This window comes from Chelonia mydas, chromosome 14 (assembly GCF_015237465.2).
Source record: "Chelonia mydas isolate rCheMyd1 chromosome 14, rCheMyd1.pri.v2, whole genome shotgun sequence".
Classification (NCBI taxonomy): domain Eukaryota; kingdom Metazoa; phylum Chordata; order Testudines; family Cheloniidae; genus Chelonia; species Chelonia mydas.
In genome coordinates this window covers 13,719,667-13,740,798 of record NC_051254.2, presented here as the reverse complement: position 1 = coordinate 13,740,798, position 21,132 = coordinate 13,719,667, and the positions used below count along the sequence as shown (strand labels likewise).

Sequence of the window (21,132 nt, the reverse complement as noted above, 5' to 3'; positions counted from 1 at the left end):
GCAACAAGTCTAAGGAGAAGAACAAGATTAGTTCAAAGGGCTGTGTCTGGGCGGCAGTGGAAAAAATTGTCACTGACCAGATTAATAGATGGGGTTTGGGTTGGCATCTAAAGTTACAGAGGAATCCTGCCATTTAGATCTGTGTAGCTGTTAAATCAGCAATTGCCTCCTTACCTGTTGCTGTAACTTTGTTCTGATCTGTTTTCTGTCTCATCCAGCTCTTGCAGGAGAATCTATACAGAGGGACAAGAACATCAAACTACCAAGTTGGTAAGGCAGATCCTAGTATGTCCTGTTACTGTCCCATCTTAAATTCTGTCCTAGGAAAGTGCGTCACATGTAGACCTGGGCAAATAATGTAATCAATGTTTTGCAGATACTCATTCAAAGTTTTAAATTATTTTGCTTCAGATAGGTGAAGCAATGGAATGGGTTACATAGGGAGGTGGTGGAATCTCCATCCTTAGAGGTTTTTAAGGCCCAGTTTGAGATTGACAAAGCCCTGGCTGGGATGATTTAGTGGGGTTGGCCCTGCTTTGAGCAGGGGGTTGGACTAGATGACCTCCTGAGATCTCTTCCAACCCTAATCTTCTATGATTCTATGTTCATGTCCCTTTAGCATTTGCTTTCTGCAAATATTCCAGGGATCAAGTTTACTACCAGGAATCTTTGACTAAAGATTGACTTTTAGCAAATGTTGCAGAATATTCACAGAAAGCACATTTTGAATGAGCACTCCCAGACTTGCACCATGCACCCACCAGGATACACAGTGCTGGATCCTTGGCAACACAGAACGTGATCACCAAACCATGGCGATGTGTAGGACAGCTCTCCAGTCACTAGGAAGTGTGCCAGATGTCTGCGCTTGTAAACAAACCGTGTCCCAGGGCTCTGAGCCCAGCAGCCCACAGGACCTCCCATCATGTCAGAGATGCTGGAGCATTCAACAGGGAACATTTCCCCATAACTTTACTGAATTGCATCAGAGCACCCCGCTCATTTCCAGCAAGAGAAACTGCAGAATGGAGAAGCCTAGATTCACACAGGAAATAATTTGGTTACTTAGATTCTGTTTCAGAGTAACAGCCGTGTTAGTCTGTATTTGCAAAAAGAAAAGGAGTACTTGTGGCACCTTAGAGACTAACCAATTTATTTGAGCATGAGCTTTCGTGAGCTACAGCTCACTTCATCGGATGCAGTGTAAAAGAGAACAGCAAGCCACAACACGATGGATGTGTGGAGGCTACTGCTGCACACATGCTGGGCGTGTAAGTGGTTTCATGCTATCAGCTGCCAGTAACTCACAGCTATAGCCCCCACTGTGGCTCATTGCTATTACAAGCCCACTGGGCTCACGGAATGTACCTTTCTGTTGTAAGAAGCATGCACTAGGGACTAAACACCTTAGGCTCAATGCTCCATTCACCCCAATGTAAATTCTGGGTGACTCTATTAAGGTCAATGGGCAAGAGTTTCCCCAACAGTATGGTATCTTTGTACTCCTCCGTCAGAGCAAAGCTGCCCCAAAGTCAGCTGATCTCACTGTTGGAAGGTCATCCCAGCACAGGGGAATTGTTAGGTGATGTCAAGCTTATATTGAAGTGTTCTTATATAGTGGCCCTGTAACAGCTCTCACCTCGGGTCTGGTTGGGGAGCATGGCTTAGTAGTCATGACTGCAACCCCTGACTACCAAGGGGACTGGGGGGAGGGGAGCCCAGGCCTGCCCACTCCACTGGGCTCCAACGCAGGGCCCAGGTTACCAGTAGTCTAGCAACCAAAAATTAAGGCTGTCCCCAAGCCTCTTCCCCTCCTGGGGTCAGTTTAGTTCCAGGCTTTCCCCTGGTGCGGAAATCCAAACCAAACTAAGTAAGGGAGGTTACTAATGTCGAAGATCCACAGAATACTTCCCTCTCGGGTTGTCTCTGGGGTGGGTCCTCCCTTCCCTCAGGAAGGGCCCCTATGGGCAGCTATTCCAGAGCCTTTAGGCTTTGCTCTGCTGGAGCTGTGAGCTGCAGGTCTGCTTACCTCCAACTCTGCCACCCAAATAAACTAATTCGCTGTCTTTTAATTCCCCCAGAAGAAGGAGCATTTGCTACGGGTGTGGCGGGGCGGGGCTGGCTGAGCCCAAAATAATCCCTTAACCCCTTGTTGTCGAATGTGGGGGCTTTTATACCCCATCACAGGCTCCTATATCAGTTTCCCCCCATCTCATTGGCATTTTTATCCACCTATGAATCACAATGGACTGGACTTTCCAAATCTTCCTGCGGAGTTTGCTTGAACAATACACCAACTGTGCACACAACTTAGGTACGTGCATGAGCAACAGTTGGACGTGTTGTGTAAGCAAGTGTAGTATGGAAAGCACAATTTAAGTGCAAAATTGTGCCTGCCTTTTCAGGTGTGCGCCTGGAGGGTTTGACCATCAATCAGACCCACAGGGGGCAGGGATTTAGGGGTTCTTTCAGGATGGTGAAATGCAAGGGCTGCCCTGCTGAGAATTGCTACATGGCTGTATCTTCAGTCAGAAGGCCCATCCACCCAGAATGTGGCAATGCGGGGGGATGGATAGAAATACCTGAGTCCTAGGGGCAGAGCCGTATTTATTTAAGCTAGGTGTGTAAGAACCTATGCACATGCCCTGCGCTGCGAATCAACCCCTTGTGACCCAGGACCAGCTGCCCCCCAAACAAGTGTCTTTATTACACTATGATACGAGGAAATTCCTTGCCTTTAAAATCTCTTGCAACTTTTAACTGCCCTCATCAGGTGGATGGGTCCCATGAGGAGTCACTCTTCTCCAGCCCAGCATCCCTCCCGGCATCAGCACTTATAATCTGAGTAAGGTGGGCTCTGTAGTGCATCTATCTCGTTGTACTGAACTAAGCTCATCTTTGTCTCAGGCAGCTGGGAACAATGCAGCAGATGGCAGCCCGCAGTATATGGTTCTAGATCCTCCTGCAGTCACTGACCAAACCCACATGCTTTCTAATTCCGTGAACCCGGGCAGCCGCTACAAGGAAATCCAGCCCCACCGTTGGGTAAGAAGAAAATGCAACAGCTGGAGTGAAGAGCTCAGGGCTGCAGCTAATTTAATATCACCCACTCAGGGCTGGAGGAGTCCAACACTTAATGAGGGTATAGATGGAGGTTTCCTCCTGGTGGAACACTCCATTGCAGTGGGGGATGGGATCGCCTTTAACCCTGCAGTGAATACTTTGCAAAGCACTTGGACTGGTTCTTTGGATGTTAATACGCAGCCCTGGGAGGTCTCTCTCATGCTGCGGATGCCCCACGTTCAGTGCTCCCCGCACTCACCCCTCACGCTATAGACTCAGGCAATACGATCCTCACCTGGATGTCATCTCTGAATTGCGTCCTGATTTTCTGAAGACGGCCCCATTTTTCAACAGTCTGCCCCAGAAACATGTAGCCCTCCAAAAGGTGCACATAAGCTTTACGCCCCTCAGCTGCCCTCAGGCCTCTTGCCTAGCAAGGGGAGCTGCTGCAGACTCTGGGAAGCCACTCTCCTCAGCCCCTGGGAGAGCGGGGGCAGCAGAGCTGCTAGGCAGAGGCACCGGGTTGGCACCACCACTGCCCTGTCCCTGTAGGCAGCGCCCCCAGGCTGTAGGAGCAGGGCCTGCCCATCAGCAGCACTGGGGCCAGCCCAATGATGGCACCAGCCCAGGAGGTGGTGCATTTGTACACATGCTTCCAGGCTGGCGGATGGATGGGTCCATACAGGTTCTCAGACAGAGCCCCTCACCGCAGGATCCGAGGGTCCCGTTCAAGTGCAGATTGATAAATGAAAGGGCTGATTCTATCCCCCCACCCCCTTCACTCCCTTTGAGTAGCACCTCACTCAGTGCATAGTCCCATTGAAATCAATCGGAGTAGCAAGGTACTATCTAGCATGGGTGTGGGTAGCAGACTCTAGCCCTAACTACATCCTGCCAAGCAAGAGACTGGCTGCTGACCATGGTACCAAGAGGACAGCCCCCTGCCTCTAGGAACGGAGAAACACGCTCTACAAATGAACGCACACACACCTGAATATTCCAATCTCCCAGCTCTCTTAGGAGACAAGATGCAAAACACACAGTCCAGAAGAAACCCCGGCTACAGAGCCTGTGTTTTAAATCCCATGTTCTCTCCACGTTAGCTACTCCCTCTGAGCTCACAGACAGCGGCAGACCACCCCCAGACAGTAGGGCCTCAGGAGAGCTGAGAGATTTGACGCTCCAAGCCTCTTCTAGCACTGGGGAGCTTCTGGAGGATCTTCAAAGCTTTCACACATTCTCTAAAACCAGAGAGAAAACAGAACGGTGAGAGATTGGGATGGAAAGGAGGGGTGCTGGGGAGAATTTGATTAGCCTCCTCCTTGATTAGCCCTCTATCCACACTGCGGAGATGTGCACCCTGCCTTTGGAGGCCACTCTTTTCATGTCCTTCATGTGTTCCCTGAAGCAACATGCACTTCTTCTGGGCTGGCATATGCCTTGCCCATTTCTTACCTAGCTCAATCCAGCTGAGTTTATTCACATCAATCCTGGTGCTTCATAGACCTGCCTAGCCACCCCAAAACAGGCAGAGGTGACCTGGAGAAGCGTCGCTGCAGAACTCCAGCAAATCAACTCCTGAGGCACCTCACCCCGCAAAAATCTCAACCCACTTTGGTCATTACCTCTGATCCCTCAATCTGCACTGTACCTGGCTAGAGCCCCATCTGTCTGTTCCTTGAGCATCAGGGTTTTCAGCACATGATTGTTGTTCATTCCCAGGGTGCAAAACGCTCTAATGACCTGCAGTGAGAAGTGACACACACAGAGGTGAGGCCTTTGCTCCTGGACACCAAGAACCACACGCATCGCTGGAGAACATCACTAACCTGTATGCGAATGGCCGGACTGCTGTCCACCTCCAGCATTTCCAGCAGGGTAAAGAACACATGCTTATTGCGAAGACCAAGGACCCCCTAGTGAAAAGAGACGTTGAAGCAGAGCATCACGGAGCATTTTGAAAGATCAAAATCCGGAGCGGTTTGATAAAAGAATCTAACAACATGATGATGTTTCCAAAGCTGATTAGGCACCACACTGTGCTTATAACTGGCACAAGTCTATAGTGCTCAGTAACATTACACCAGGGCTATTTTAATGAGTGACTGTAATGCTGGCGTGAGGCGTGAGATGGCCAGCTCTGGAGACCAAAGTCTTCTGTTTGTTCCCAGGACAGCTACAGCAAGGGCTGCATCCGTGCAAGATCCCCAGCGCTGCTCTACCAGCGCACCTCAGTCCTGACCAGGGCCCACCTCCAGGGCTGAGGGGGTCAGCCCGTCTCCACAGCCAGGCAATATCTGGACTCTGCCAATGTAGGGGACAGTTCTGGAGGCAGTCTGAGATGTGGACAGTGTCCAGAAGAAAATGAACAGCCAGCCAACCGGCCATTGGATGGTAACAGCTTTCACTAGCCAGTTGCCTAGGCTGTATTTTGTACCCTCAGGAGGCTCCACAACACAACTGGCCATTTCCGGAGCCATTCAGCCCCGCTGTGGTCTGGCCGAGCTGCTCTGAAAGCAGACAGGCTGCAGGCCAAGAGAAGGAGGCAGTGATGTACCAAGAGATTAAAACATGACTCCCAAGTTAAAGGAAGTCACGTAGGGAGGGTGGAGCCCTAGTATGAGGAACCTAAGAGAAAGGAAGAGAGAGAACAGACTGGACAGCAAGTAGAGAAGGGATTGGAGCTGGAAACACAGGGAAGTGATGGCCAAATGAAAAGGCAGGTGGGGATCCAGCCCAGAGAGAGATTGCACAGCCCACTCCATCACCCACACGCTGTGTCTAGGGTAATGTATGTCAGACATGTCTAGTGGTTCAGGACAGAACATGACTTACCAAGGAAACCACAGCCTGTCTTCGGCTCACCTCGCTCTTCTCCTTCAACTGCCTGCCACGATGCACACGGCATTACTGGAGAGAAATGAGGCTATTTTGCCCCTCCCGCAGGGTTTAAAGGGAGGCACTCCCACTATGCTTTTGTCTTCTGCCTCCACTGTGAGGGGATGCAGTTCCCATCCTCTCTATATAAGGGGTCACTGTGGGCCTTTAAAACCCTGGTTTTCCAGCCTATGCTGGCTACCCTTTAGATTACATCGGAGAGTTAAAAGCCTGAGAAAGTCTGATCCTTTCCCCAGCCTTGTGTGTGGAGGGGAAGAAATCCGCTTAGCGTTCTCCAGCAATCTCAGCCCACTTTCTGTGGGGTTCCTGGATCTGGGCCTTAGATGGCTCCTTACTTTGGGGTAGCCCCCAGCCTCTCTGACAGCCACCCCCCTTCTGCCTGAGCTGCAGCCTTTCCTCCTGCTGTTGTTAGCCAGGTCAGTAGGAGCAGGTGAGGAGGTAGCTGCTCTGTACATTAAGCCCTCTGGGAGGAGATGCTTGGGAGGGGCGTGTCTTTAATGTGGTCTCAGATCATCCAAAGTGAAATTTCCCCCAGTCTGGTGACATCCACCAACGTGATAATCAGGGATTTCCCCAGCCCCAACCCTGAAGGCTTGTGCTGTAACTCTGGGTGTGGCTAAATTTCACCACACATCCCCTGGGGAAAGAGGAAGAACCTGGCTGGAGGGCCAAGGCTGTCCCACCCGGGCCACCATGTCTGTGCCTTCCCTGGGCTTCTGCCTTGAAGTCCAGTCACCACTAGCCGCCGTCTGGCCTGGAGGAAAGGCTAAGCCTTGGAACCGTGGGAACCAGGAGAGAAGTGAATGAGCCAGTGAAAATTAGCCCACCAGGCAGGTTCCTAAAGATGTGGGCCCAGGGAAAATATCCTGGAATCAAACCCAGACCACGCCAGCGGCCTTTGGGCTTTGTTCAGCGCGCGTGGTGGGACGGAAGCAGGAGAGGACTGGATCTCTGGCTCTTCTGCCAGCCACTTACTTCTCCACAATATCCCAGATTCGCCCCTTCATCTGCAGAGCTGCCACAGTCATTGCCACAGTCTGTCTCACTACCTGTGAGCGGGAGAGACATGTGGGTCAGGGAGAGAGATGCCGCGCAGGGCAAGGTGAGAACATTTCAGAGCAGGCGGCATGGTGAGGAAGGGGCTGTGTGTGCATGGCGGGGTCTTTATCGGTCAGCCTCAGCCCCAACATCTTTTCAGTGTTTTGTCGACCCCACATGAATCCAGAGTAAAGAACAATAAGATCAAGACTAAGATTAGCCTGAATCAAAACCTGGCTCTGGGTTCTGGTGATCTGGATCCAAACCTCTTGGCTGGTCTCTGACTAAACCCCAGATTCAAATCCTGCTGGATTTTGGATCCTATGTCTTGGGCCCATGTTTAAATGGAAGTGAATTCACTAGCACATCCTCATTACTGATGGCCCATTGGAGAGGAAGGTAGTTGGGGTGAAAGCTCCATTAATATCCCTTCTTTGGAGCAGAGAAAGTCAGGGGGTGGATTCCTGGCCCTGACACGCTCTCTTGGAAAGAGACTCTGCTATTTAATTTCATTGTGATTAAATCCTCCATGCCCTGAGCCTCACCAGAAATGGCTCCTGGTGCAGCTTTTCCACCAGCAGCTGGAACACCTCCTCTTCCAAGCCTTCCTGTTGGATCGACTCCAGCCCGATGGTGCTCAGCAAATTGGCGGCATCAGCGCGATGCTGTGGGGAAGCAGCATGAAGAGAGCGTGCTGGGTCAGCCACTCGTAGGCCCTTGGTGGCACGCAAGCAGGAAGTGTTTGTGTGCGCATGTTGGGGAGGAGGGAGGAGCGGGAGGGGTCTGTGTTACAAGTCTCTCCAGGCTGCAGGAAGCAAGTGCCCAGGCTAGGAATCCTTGCTGGCCGTGCCACCAGTCAGAGAGGGCATTGCTGGGCCTTTCGCCCAGAAGGAGAAGCTGAGGCGGTGCCATCCTTGGAAGAATGGAGGCCCACTCTGGGTGTCCCACTAAGCAGGAATCCAAGAGTCTCTCTGATTACAAAAGACTAGGAGATGTGGATGCCCCACTGGGCAATTAGGCACCAGGACAACAGCAACCAGATATTTAGGCATGACCCTTAGGGGACCCTTAGGCATGGGGACAGCCAAAGCAATGCCTGCTGGCCACTGGACACATAGCCAGAGTAACCAAGCTCCTACATATGGATACCTGGAGGCTGGCAGTGGGGCTGCTGAATATAGGACCCTGGAAATGGGTGGATTGGGAGGGAAAGAAACACTGGCAGTGGGTTAGAGTTCGTGTCCCGACTCCCAGAGGATAAGAATGGTGGTAGCTTTGCCTCCTTACCTTGTACACTGGAGAATGGCGAAGCTGATCTATAACGGCCTGGATGATATCGGTGCTGACCACCATCACGTGCTTCACCAGCATGAGCAAAGCCTGCAGGGGATCAGGAGAGAAGGATCATAGACTCCGAGGAAGAATTTGGGCCTCATGTCTAAACCCGTGTATCAAGAACACCCCTCCAGTTTTGTACTTTGCGCTGTAACAGACTCTCCCATCCAAAGCCGAGGCAACCATTGGTAAAGGGAGACCCTTTGGGAGGGGAGCAGCTACACGTCTGCAGAGAATGCAGAGAGGGGCGCAGCTGAGCAGATGTGCCTGTCGAGACAGACTGAGAGACTCCGAGGCAGTGGTGTCTCTGGATCCCCATCCTGACCCAGGTCATGGGTGAGGGAACAGTCTGGGACAACCCCGCCTCTGTTTTCATCTTCCCCAGGTAATGGAAGCCAATGGGCAAAGCATCTGGGAAAGGTTCATGGGTGGTCCTGGAGTGGACTGAGGAGAGGATGGAGGACAGAGACACAAGTTCTCCTTATGTGATCAGGCAGGATCCGCACCTGCATTTTCTTCTTCATGTTCTTCTGGGTCAGGCACCTCAGCAGCGCCTCCAGGGCAGCGGGATTGGATGCATCTAGATACACCAAGCAGGTGGCTGCAGACAGGACCGAGTCATCTGTGCGGTCCTGTGAGGCTGCCAGCTGCTCTAGGGTCCCGATGAGCCTGGACTGGGCACCCACCACACTCCCTTGGGACAGAAAGGAAGAGCAGTGGTGTTGATTGTGTTTTATTTCATACTGAGGCTGGCGGGACTGGCACTTGGAAAAGGCAGAGCCTGAGCCCCTTGGTCCAGTTTCAGCAGGAGCCATGACCTTGGATTCGGGCACTGCAGCCCACGCATGCAAAGCCACCGCCAGAGCAGTGAGGAGATCCTTTCTCTGAGTCGGGCTTCCCTTCTTCAGGTGTCTGATCAGTTCCTTCACCATAGCGGCATCCAGGCAACCTGTCCCAAGCACAGCACAAAACCAGAAGGCAATGACCAACTCTGAACGCCAGAGCCCAGACAGCTGGCAGCTCGCTGGGAATTGGGTGCCAGGGGCAAACTCAGCAGAACAGCAGGATGGCACACCACTGATTGCTGCCCATGAGCCATCTGACGCAGTAGGCTCTGGATGGCTCCTTGTGCAGGAATATTAAAAGGACTCAGGAGCAGGAAAAAGACAAGGGCCTCTCCAGCATGGGCTGGGGGGTACTGTCTGTGGAGAGGGGCTTAGGCTTGAAGGCTAGACGCAGACCAGGGAACCTGCCAGATTTTGGTGGATGCAGGCCTCTCTCATCCTCAGTCCAAGCCTGCCTGGCAGCATGGACCCCATTCCCTTGTATGACTCTTCTACAGAAATGGGCCCAACGGCAGAGTGCATCGGGACCTGATCCGAACGTGGTGGCTCTGGCCTTTCTCTGTAATTAAACAGCAGCCACCAGACAGAGGGAACAGGCCTTCCTCAAGGCTGGCCCCTTTCACAATTCCCTCCTATCATGGGCCCAGTCTGCGTCAGGGGGAACCCTAGTCAGATGAGTCCCCTGCATGACCCCCTCGGGGATCTCCTCAAGGAGAAAAGCCATCATCCTGCACATTTCTTCCACACATACAGACTCCCCCTGCCCCTTCTGTGTTCTTCCTGCATCCCTCCTTCCTTTCCCCCCTCCATTCTATCCTCCCCTGTGTCCCTCCACCCATCTCCCATGCCCCGTCACCAGCTGGCCAGTTTCTACACACACGTATTCCCCTCTGTGCTCCTGGCAAGCAAGGAGTGAAAAGCAGCACGTCTTGTCCTGTCCTGGCTCTCTAAGGGCAGGAAGGGAGCAGCCCTGCTTCGAGCCCCGCACTGGCTCCCAGGTTATAGTCTCCGAGCCAGATCTGATCCCACACAGCCATCCTGTGGTAAGGATGCATCAGCTCACTTCCCGGACCCTGCTCTGATGTGCGTCTCTGCAGGCAGGACAGCCTCTCTCCCTGTAACACAGTGATGGAGAAATCCTCCCGTTCAGTCCCACAGAGCTACAAATGCTCCAGCCATAGGAGGGTGTGAGGGCAGGGACCCTGCCCTGTCCAACAGCACCAGGGGCTGTAACACAGGCAGACAAGACTCACATTCCAGAGCGAATAAGAGCATCTGCAGCCTCCCCTCCCAACCTCCTGCAGAAGTTTTCCTAACCCACTTCAGGGGCTTTTCTCTCACCCGCTGACATCCTGCTCTCCGGCTTCCCCCGGTTACTCTGCTACGGATCCTGCCCCATGACCCTTTGTATCGCAGACCTCCCAAATTCTAGTCCACAGCTCTCCTCACTCCCCCTAACAGGTACCACAGCATTCACACACCCCATCCCTAGACCTGCCTATTCACATCTCCTGGAACAGACCTCTGGGAGCCACAGACTGATACAATATCAAGGATTCTACATGCATATAATGTAATTTAGTTAGCCCAAGAAACGTTCCTGAGGTACCTAAACCTCTCTGCCCTGGTCTCAGAGAGAAGGGCTGACTGGATGGAGAATATGTAGAGAGAAAGTGTAAGACATGTCATGTTCTTTGGGGGTGGCTAGTCACAACCAGCTTCTCTTTGCCTCTTGAGAATTTTGTGGCAGATCCCTGATCCACAAAGACAAAACACATGCCATTGTCTCAAATTCACCTGTATACACCCCTATGTTTAATAAATACCACTTAATACTTACATAGTTGTTGTCATCTTCAAAACACTGTATGGACAATAACTAGTTAACAGGCACAACACCTCTGGGAGGGAAATGTTATCCCCATTTTACAGATTGGAAAAATGAGTCCAGGAATGATTTGCACAAAATCATACAAGGAGTTGATGATGGAATTTAAAAGGGTTCCTGGCTCTTGCCCTTGTGTTTAGGCAACGGCACCATTCTGCCCCACGTATTACAAAGAGACTCATCTCTCCAGAGTGAAGGGTGAAATCAGAGTTCAATTATAAGCCCAATGGTTACCCCCACTTCTCTAAACTCGGGGAGGGAAAGCACTGTTGGCTGAAAAATGTGGATGATCGGAGATAGGGTGGAGTAAAACTTTGTCCATGAATGCCAAGTAATTTAATGAGATGATAGTCAAGTTACAACTAGATGAAAGTTAGTCTCTGCACAGTTGCACGAGTATCTCATGGTTCTTCAGCCCTTTAACTTCCTAACAGCAACGTTTACACACAGCAGTTGTAGATCTCATTTCAATAACAGTTCAGACTCGTTTTCCCTAGTGAAAAAGGCTGTTCAGAAATCTTGTCTAAACCAGTGGTATGACACAGGAAAGGCTGGGTAAGAAGGATCAATAATACAAGTGGTTTGTGTTGTTCTATGGATACAGGGATGGAGCCGCAGTTGGTGTGAATCAGCTCCACTGGAGAGAGGCCGATTTCCACCTCCTGTATTCTCAATGCAGTAACAGGAAGATATTACCTACACAACAGTATTAGGTACCAGACTGTTCTTTATGTGAGGTCTACTTAATCTGATAATTAAAATGTTACCATTCTGTGGTTAGAAGAGGTGTGTGTGCAACAGACCTTGAAGGGTATTGTTCTGGAGCTTGGTGCCAGGCAGCTGTAGTTGCTATAGAGATATTAGTGCCGTGTGTATGGAAACAAGCCTTTGTTAAAAAGTTTCTCCCTGGAACTCAGAGGCTGGAGTGCTGTACTGTGTTTTTAGTGGCTACATTTTAGGGGTCAGTGTAGAATTAGAATGTTCACATGTCTAGATGTGTGTCGGTGCATGTATGAACTATGTGGGCTTTAGGGACCATAATAACACTAACGTGTCTTTATAATAAAACATAGCTCAAACGTATGGTTATAGTATGGCATCGCTCCAGGGCAGAGTTAAGGTTGGGTCCCTTAACTGTGCATGTCTTTTACGTGTAACCATGACTCTGAATTTCCTGCGTTTGTAATGCTTGGTTGCACAATAAGTACCAGTTACATTCCGATAATATTTCGTATCTTTAATTTACTGACACATACTCTCAGCCTTAACTCCATCTTAACGTAGTTTGTTTTTACCTTGGAATTGCCGTAAGTTTTCATTTCCAGATCTTTGCACTAGGTAAGTGTTGCTGATTGGATTTAAGCAAACATTTCTTGGTGTTCATGATTTCTGACATGTATATTACTTACTGTTACAACCTTAATTTTAAGTTACCTACGTTTTTTGGCCGGGGGCATTGGCCCTGTGCTGTCTAACGACATTGCTGTGCTCTGCAAGACACTTCACCGACATCACGCACGCAGCTTCATTAGCATGCACAGCAAGTTAAGAGGGCTGCATTCCTTTGCATAGTTACATGTATGGATTACAGCCATTGAGTATTACACTGGACAGCCTGAGACTGTGAAGACTGATGCTGTCAGAGGGAATGAAAGAGCAGGCAGATCTTCCTCTCGCTCTAGAGGGATTTATGCCCAGTACGTGCCAACAGGCCAATACCCCAGCATCTAATCACCTTCCCTGATCCCTGGGTCAAAGAGCTTGGAGCTGCTCCATTGACAAGAAAAGTGACTAGAAGAATCACTCACCAAATAAAACCAGGGTTCTAGTTACTTCATATCGCACAGGCTGACTCCTGCATACCTGGAGCTAGAAAAAACAGATCCCTTTAGCAGGCCGGACAAAAGCCACTTAGCACCGCACTTCCTACCCCTGCAATTCTAACCTTTTACACAAGTTTTCTATATTAATTTGGGCATCAATATCCCAACGACTGAATCTCTCCCCACCCTAATAAATCTAGTCTGCGTGCCCTAGGGTCTGCTGTCTCCCTTTCCCTGATAAATCACTCTCCCATTTCCTGAACTCTGGACTAATCTAGTCACAAGAGTGCAGCCCATGCACCAGCCTGGGGGATCCAGCGCCAGCTCAGGGATGCTGTGTAATAAGCGATGCTGGCTGAGCCATCTTCCTCCCCTCGGCCCTGAGTTTCAGATCATCTCCTGCGCAGCGCGCCTCCCCTTCCCACACCAGCTGTGTCAATCCCGTGACTTTGCAGTGCCACGAGTCTGCTCCTCTGACCGAGACCCACATTATGAACTGGGCAGCAGAGTGCATGTGAATGGCACTTTAGCCATGAGTCGGCTCTCAGGAGGAGGAAAAGGTCAGGCCCACTTCTTGGTAATGCAGCGACAGCGTGAGGCACTAAAGCTGAAGTCATTATTAAAAACACATTATAAAGAGAATGAACGTCCCTACGGGTTATACCTACAGTATTGCGAAGTGCAGACAGCACAAACTCATCAGTGATCCTAAGGCAGCCCAGGGCCTAAAGAGACAAATGGCAGAGAAATAAATCTTCACATCAGAGCAATCATTAGAGACGTCTGACCCAACTCCCAGTGACACTCAGCCCAGCCCAGTGTAAAATCAGAGACGACAGACAGTACGACAGCGGCCTTGAGTTGAGCACACAGCAGACTGCAGTGCAGGTCTCTCACGAGGCCCAGGGGATGGGAAGTCAAGGGTCTCCTGGCAGTCATCGTGGCCTAGAAAGAAGCCTTGGGAGTGGGGTAACATTCATCAGTTACCAGGACCTTGGAGAATGCTTCCAGGGGTACGTCTGCATGGCAATAAAAGACCCACAACATGGCTGCGGCTGGCCCAGGTCTGCTGAGTGCGGCTCACGGGGCCCAGGTTGCGGGGCTCAAAATAGCAGTGTAGACATTTGGGCTCAGGCTGGATCCCGGGCTCTGAGACCTCACAAGGTTGGAGGGGGGGGGAAGTGTCTCAGAGCCTGGTCTCCAGCCGAGCCTGAACATCTACACCGCAATTTTTAGCCCCGCAGCCTGAGCCCTGCGAGCTCCAGACGATTGACCTGGGCTCTGAGACTCGGGCGGTGGGTGTTTTATTGCAGTGTGGACGCTCCCCAGGTAACTGCTGTGAGTGACTGCAGCTAAGCCACAATAAGACGAGTGTAGGAGGGATTCTGAGCATGTAAATAATATTGTTAGTGGGGATAACGATACTTCCCAGCCTCGTGTGGGGTAAGAGAAGTTATTTAATGACTATGAAGGGCTGCCTTCTATGAATTGACGATTGACACATTGTTCAATTTGAGTCCTCCAGCCTGTCTTTGTGCCTGGGATTTCTCCTGCTAGCTGGGGGAATTGCGGGGAACCTAGCAATTGCCAGCTCCTGCTGGGTGAATGATCTTACATGCTACTTGTAGGGCCATCAGAGGGATTCTCCCTGTCTCTGCCACCCGTGCTGATTAACTTCATTACAATGCAACGTGATCTATATTAATGGCACAAAGAAAGACCCCTGGGAATTCCAGGGCTCTACTTCGCGCTGATAAGGCCGCAGCTGGAGTATTGCATCCAGTTCTGGGCACCACATTTCAGGAAAGATGTGGCCAAATCAGAGAAAGTCCAGAGAAGAGCAACAACAATGATTAAAGGTCTAGAAAACATGACCTCTGAGGGACGATTGAAAAAATTGGTTTAGTCTGGAGAAGAGACGACTGAGGGGGAGCCAGGAAAACAGTTTTCAAGTACATAAAAGGTTGTTACAAGGAGGAAGGAGGTCAATTGTTCTCGTTAGCCTCTGAGGATAGGACAAGAAGCAATGGGCTTAAATTGCAGCAAGGGAGGTTTAGGTTGCACATTAGGAAATCTTCCTGTCAGGGTAGTTAAGCCCTGGAATAAATTGCCTAGGGAGGTTGTGGAATCTCCATCACTGGAGATTTTTAAGAGCAAGTCAGACAAACACCTGTCAGAGATGGTCTAGAGATAATACTTAGTCCTGCCATGAGTGCAGGGGACTGGCCTAGAAGAACTCTTCAGATATCTTCCAGTCCTACACTTCTCTGATTCCCCCTCCCCCTCTCACTGCCTGGAGGCTTGTGATTTGCTCCAGCCATAGCTTCTATAGGACTCAGCTGGAGTGGTTTATGAAACACGACTGAGGTTAGTTACACCCTAGACAGTGAGGAACGAAGTCCCGTACGTCACCTGAGCAGCGTAGATTTGCTCTTGTTCCACAGAAGAAGCCAAGCTCTCTGTGAGCTCCTGTGGGCACACAAAGGCAAGAGAGCTCTGATGTGTTAATGGATTCACAGCCCTCCTGCGAATGTTAGCTACATACTGCAAAACCTCTCATCCCTTCTTTGTGGAGTATCTGTACCCCGGATGGAACATGGTCATTCGCACCACCAAGTACTAGTGGTGACTGGTAAGGAGAGGAAGGAAAGTCTGGTGGCTAAGACACAGGACTGGGATAGGGAGACCTGGCTGGCACCCCTTTTGTAAGCCATGATTTTTAGCTCCTGACCTTTATCCTTTCCAACTGCAGCATCTTGATCCTAGGATCTGTGTCCTTCCATTTAATCTTCACTGGGTATAAACTGTGGATGGACTTTAGCAACTTTGGGAGGACAAAGTCAGGCCTGGCCACAGAGAAGAGGAGAAATCACAGGTTATTTCTCTGCTGAATTTCAAGCATATGTAACACCTGTTGTGTTTCACACCTGGCTTATGGAGTCATGATATCTGGAGGATCCATGCAGCAGAAATCCATACCTGTCCTGGGTGCAGAGCTCCTAATTACATCCCATCTGACACATCCGTGATCTTGGGGTGGGATTAATTAATTGTATTAGAGCAGTGACTGGAGGCTAAGATCAAGCCTCCACTGTGCTAGGTGCTGTACATTCACATAATGATGAAAGAATCCCTGCCCAAAGGTAAATAACTGAGACAGAAAAATGAAGTCTTATTCCCCCCTCCTCTCTGTAGAATGGGAGAGCATCTCCCTCCGACATAGCTACTGTTGCTTGTTGAGGGTGGTACAATTATGTTGATGGGAGAGCTCTCTCCTGTCGGCATAGAGCGGCTACACAAGAGATCTTACAGAGGCACAGCTGCATCGGTACAGCTGTGCCTCTGTAAGCGCTCTAGTGTAGACATGGCCTAAAATAGGGGGCACATTTGACCGGACAAGTGTCCCGTTAACATCTGTTCCATTGCCAGAAGAGCCTTGGGATCTTTAACCCCCACAGAGATGTTGGCTTCACATCAGATCCAGCAGCCATAGCACTCTGGATCCCCTTAACGCCAGGCTGGAGCAGGGGTTGAGTACTGACTCCGAAGAAAGAATGCTACCCACCAAGTTCTCCCACAGCACACCACACACCAGTGCCCAGGACGGCTCCAGCTGGTGAGGCACAAAGAACCCTGGGATACGCCCCCAGGAATGCTAGTGGCAAACTTGTGTGAGGCATGGGCATATGGGGTTTGGAGGGTGCGTGGCTCAGTCAGCAATGTGGATTTTGGAAGGCAGGCTTGGCTAACACACCCCTGCCAGGCAGGATGTAGGCGCACACTGCAGTGTAGATACACCTTAAGTCACTAACATCATATCCCGTGGTTCACAGCAGTTCCCTAGAGCACTGGTTCACAACCTTTTTGATACTAGGGGCCGGCTTGCTGCCTTCCGAAGCTGGGTGAGGGAGAGCTCAGGGACTGGTGCCCGGACATTGAGAGACCCTGCCCTAGAGGTCTCCTCTCTAAGTACAGCCCCAGTCTAACTCTTCTCAACTTGCGAGACCACATGGTAGTGAGTGAAAAACACTGGAACCACAAGCGGAAGTTAGACAGGCAGAATGTAACCGCTCAGGCTGGAATGGGTCCAGAGCACAGGTCAGATAAACTGAGCTCTGCCGGAAAGTTAAAACCTGCCATTGTGTCTCTTACTTTTTCTTCTCCATCATTGACTTCTTCCTTTGGGCCATAATCTGGTATGCAGATCGCTGCCTCAGGCTAGCCAACCCAGGCTGCTCCACTATGGAAGGCTGGTTAAAGCCATGCTGGAGGGGACTTTTCCTCCACACGGATGGGGGAAGTGGGAGAATTTCACAAGGAGTCTGAGGAAGGAGAGAATGTTGTTTAATAAACCCCCAATCGATTTCATCACCAGGATGACGAGTTACATGAAAATGCCCAGTTGAGCCATAGGAACAAAGCAAACAGCCCCAGTTGTCTGAAACATATTTCACAGGCTGGTGCAATATTTCTGCATCTGTGACTGTGGACTGGGGCTTCTAATACTAAGTGCTTTTATAAACTCCTTCCGCCTGAGGCTCTAAGAGCAATTTACAGACAATAACTAACTCTAACTCTCCCAATACCCTCAGGAGGGAAAATGTTGTGTTCATTTTCATGGTGCCCTCTGCCCGGAATGCCATCTGGGATCCCCTGGGCCTCTCAGCTTCATTCTCCTCCTTTAAATCCCTCATCAGGACTTGCTTTTTGAGTCAGCTTTTCCACACTGATCTCAAACGTGGTGTCGTGCAGGCCTGCCTGCTGGCCAGAGTTCGCTCCCTTAAAATTATAAGCTTACATAGATATGGAGAGGGCTGAGTTCCATTGACTTCCAGTGGGACGACACCTCTTCCCACCCGCTGAGGATTTGCCTTACCGTACCTACAAATCCTATACACCAACCACAGATATATATTTTAAAAGACATTACTAGGATGTAAATGTAACAGGTGCTCCATTCCCATGATGAAGAGCTGAATGTAAATCACTACACAGATGCCAAATCCTGCCTCATGATCTTTTACCATCATAGTCTTTGTCCTTCTCACCCACCTCACCCTGCACACCCCTTCTGTTTGTCCTCCCTTGCTGTGTTAAGTCTACCCAGATTGTAAGCTTCTCAGGGTAAAAATATCTCTTTTCTCCATCTGTGAAGCACTGGACACTTGTGATGCTTTAGAAATAATACCAGGTTTTAGGTACAGGTAAACTGAGGCACAGAGCGGCTAAATAACGTGTTCACAGGCACTCAGCAAGTCAATGGCAAGGACAGGAATGGAACTCAGGAGTCCGGTCAGTCCGTCTGATCGAACAAGTATGCGCCCATGGTGTTATCACTGCACAGGTGAAAACAAGACTCACTGGTACACTATTCTTTTTTCCGGTATTTTGCTCCAGCCCCCACCAGGAGGGAAGCCAGAGAACTCTTCCTGTGGGTAGGGAAGGAACTTTAGGAAGAGACCCATGACTGAGGCCAATTCTCTTCTCTGCAACCATGAGATCTGAGCAGGCACCAAGAGCAGCAACAAGGACCATACCTGGTGGCAGGAGGGCTTTAATACCCTGAACTCCAGCTCCTTCTTGCCAGCTGAGAAAAGGAAAAATATTAAATTACCAGGATAGCGGCTGGATGTTGGGCTCCAGTCAAGACCCAACCCCTCTGTCAAGACTTATCACATGACTTCCTGGTCCTCAAGTCCTCACCTGCTCCAGCCTAATGTAGCTAATCCCCATAGTAAGCGACAAAAGTATACATTACATGAAATAGCAAATACACTTGTGCTAAGACCACACTGGTTCTCCCCATCCCTGGCAGAGCCTAGCCCTGAGAATTTACTCCTTATCTTTGTTTAGTATCTATACAGGGGAAATCCAGCACCACATCACAGAACAACCCTGGGTCTCATCCATGCTCTTTTCCCAACAATGTAATTCACCTGTTGTCTCTTCTCGCTCAGTCATGGGGCTGCAGGACACCATTCCTAAGCTACTGGCGCCTTGAAGCCTCTTTAAGGGCATCTTTATACCCCCCATTTCTGATCCTCCCTGGTAGCCTCAAAGCAGCTCCAGAGAAGTCCCAGCCATTGATCTAGTGCGCCATAGCTTATGCTGTGGGAGAGGCAACTGATGGACAGAAATGACGGGACCCCATAATGCTGCTGGGGATTCGCTTCAGGGCAAGATTCCCTGGAGATGGCTTTAGGATGATGTCATAAGAAGTGGTTACGATGACATCATCACATTCCTCCACTCCTTAGTCTCATCCAGCAGGGTCTCTTCCAGGCACCATGCAGGCAAAAGATATTGGCAAGTAATAGCAGATATGAGAGAGAGAGAGAGAGCAAGCGCAAATCCTAAGTAACTAGGGGTCAAGGAGCAGTCAAAGCAAGAGGAGGGAGGCATGGTAGCCACCAGGATTTCGATACTCATTATATGGAATGTGTTCTCACAGCTCCCATTGTCATTTGCCAATATGGGGGTTGTGGAGGGGGGGTACAATGGTATCTGTAGAAATATAGACTATAGAATATAGAAATGTAGAGGCATCACTGTCTAGGAATGACACATGGGACTGTAAACGCCTGAATTCTAACCTCTTGGGCAAGACGCTGCACCTCTCTGCAACTCAGTTGCTCTGTGTGTAAAAGGGGAATAATGGGCCATGAAAAGCGAGTTCTAACACAGCTGGACAGCATTTCTCTGTTTGTAGTGCAACAACTTTGAAATGCCAAATCTGATCGATTCCAAAATGTCAGGGAATGTGGTAGGCATCAGTGGTGACAAGCCTATTGATCTGAGTGCAAATCAGAGTCCTTGAAAAGCCTGATTCATAGGCAAATCAGGGCCCCCAGACAGCTTGGTTCTGCAGGCAGAGGAATCTCTGCTGCCCCCTGCTGCTGCCTATATATTCAGAGGCAGCAGTTTAACTTGTGGCATGGGGAGATTATCTGTTGCCTGAACTCTGTAACAGAAATAAGGGAGCCTTACAAGGAGGATTTGTAGCCTTTTTAGACCCATTTTGCACTTGCTTTGCACTAGTGCAAATTACTGCATTAGGAGCAGGGCAGCAGAGGATCAGCCCCCCTGTCTGTAACAAAGCCAGCTTCTCATGCATGCTTTCACCAGCCCCTTCACTGCACTCTCTCAAAATAGGAGACAGCAGCTTCCCTTGCCCTAATCAGAATACTCTTTGGCCCTCTCCTGACTCGGCTTCCCCCCAGGTCAGAGCCCAGCATGTGTCCTCCAAGGGGCTAATTGCGGGTGATGAGTTCCCAGCCCACAGCTCCGGCTCTGAAGAAAAGCAGAGTACGGACACAGTACGGAGGAAAGCACACGGTGAAGTGGATAAACAAGAACAGACCTAACATGGGCTCCGATCCAGTTCCCACTGAAGTCAGGGGTGGGGGAAGCTACAAGTGACTTCAATAGGCCCAGGCATGGGCTGTAGAAACACCCTTAAGACTGCCCCCAACCTGTGTCACAGAATATTGCTTAAGAAACCTGAACACCTTAGATAAGAGCGACTCCTCTTTGGGGCTCCCAGCTGCAAGCTTTTGTATGGGGTCGTGAGCCTCACATCCCAGGCTGCGTTGCAAACCCCCTGGACGGCTCTCTGCATTCATCCAAGCTCTCTCCCAGTCCCAGGGAAGAGAGTTCTTTGTTTGCCCAGCAACCCAGCTGGGCTCCTCAGGTGACTGGTTACATGTTACATCACCTCTCCCAGAGCTGCTCACTCTGACCTGTGCTTTACCATCCTCTACCTCCCCTGGAAATAGCTCCTTCCAAAGGGGTTCTCTTAACTGCACTCTTCCTCCCACCAGGGGTGGGCAGTTTCCCTTTCTCCCCCTCCCTGCCTGGCTTCTAGGGTCTTAACAACCCTACCATAACACCTTTGAGACTGGCTTTTGTTTGACATAATTATTCTCAAACCAAGCTTGTCTGGGCTTGTCTCCATACATTACCCTTGGAGACAGCCTGCTGCTGCAGGATACCAGAGAAGCATAACCATAAATCAGCAAGTATTTGTAAGCAGGAGGACAGGTCTGTCAGCATAATGAAAGCAGTACCCTAGAGCAATGATCCACCCCAGTAATTCTCACAGGGAAAAGAGCCCCCCCCACCAGCTGATGGTGGAAAGATATGGGGGTTAAATCCAAGCTGTCCATGTGCACCTGAATAAATCAGCTGCAGCCGAGCCTGCTTAGAATCAAATCCTTTAAGGCGCTGGGGGTTCCTTTCAGAA

General features: G+C 50.2%; 1 protein-coding gene across 3 annotated transcripts; it reads right to left on the bottom strand.

The window, feature by feature from the left end:
- Positions 1-1,524: 1,524 nt before the first annotated feature.
- HEATR9 (HEAT repeat containing 9) lies at positions 1,525-21,006 on the bottom strand. Of its 3 annotated transcripts, none has more exons than XM_043528583.1 (15): positions 20,957-21,006; positions 18,428-18,477; positions 17,043-17,212; positions 15,622-15,736; positions 15,303-15,359; positions 13,559-13,615; positions 12,876-12,936; positions 8,841-9,283; positions 8,287-8,379; positions 7,545-7,664; positions 6,937-7,010; positions 5,899-5,950; positions 4,893-4,979; positions 4,715-4,806; positions 1,525-4,304 (listed from the first exon to the last, which is right to left on the bottom strand). In XM_043528583.1, exons 3-15 carry the CDS (start codon positions 17,078-17,080, stop codon positions 4,220-4,222), a joined length of 1,374 nt encoding a protein of 457 aa, XP_043384518.1. In that variant the 5' UTR covers positions 17,081-17,212; positions 18,428-18,477; positions 20,957-21,006; the 3' UTR covers positions 1,525-4,219. The 3 variants fall into 3 exon arrangements, with proteins under 3 accessions (XP_043384518.1, XP_043384517.1, XP_043384519.1); XM_043528582.1 differs by lacking the exon at positions 20,957-21,006 and adding an exon at positions 20,399-20,617; XM_043528584.1 differs by lacking the exon at positions 20,957-21,006 and adding an exon at positions 18,827-19,207.
- Between the last annotated feature and the right edge of the window lie 126 nt (positions 21,007-21,132).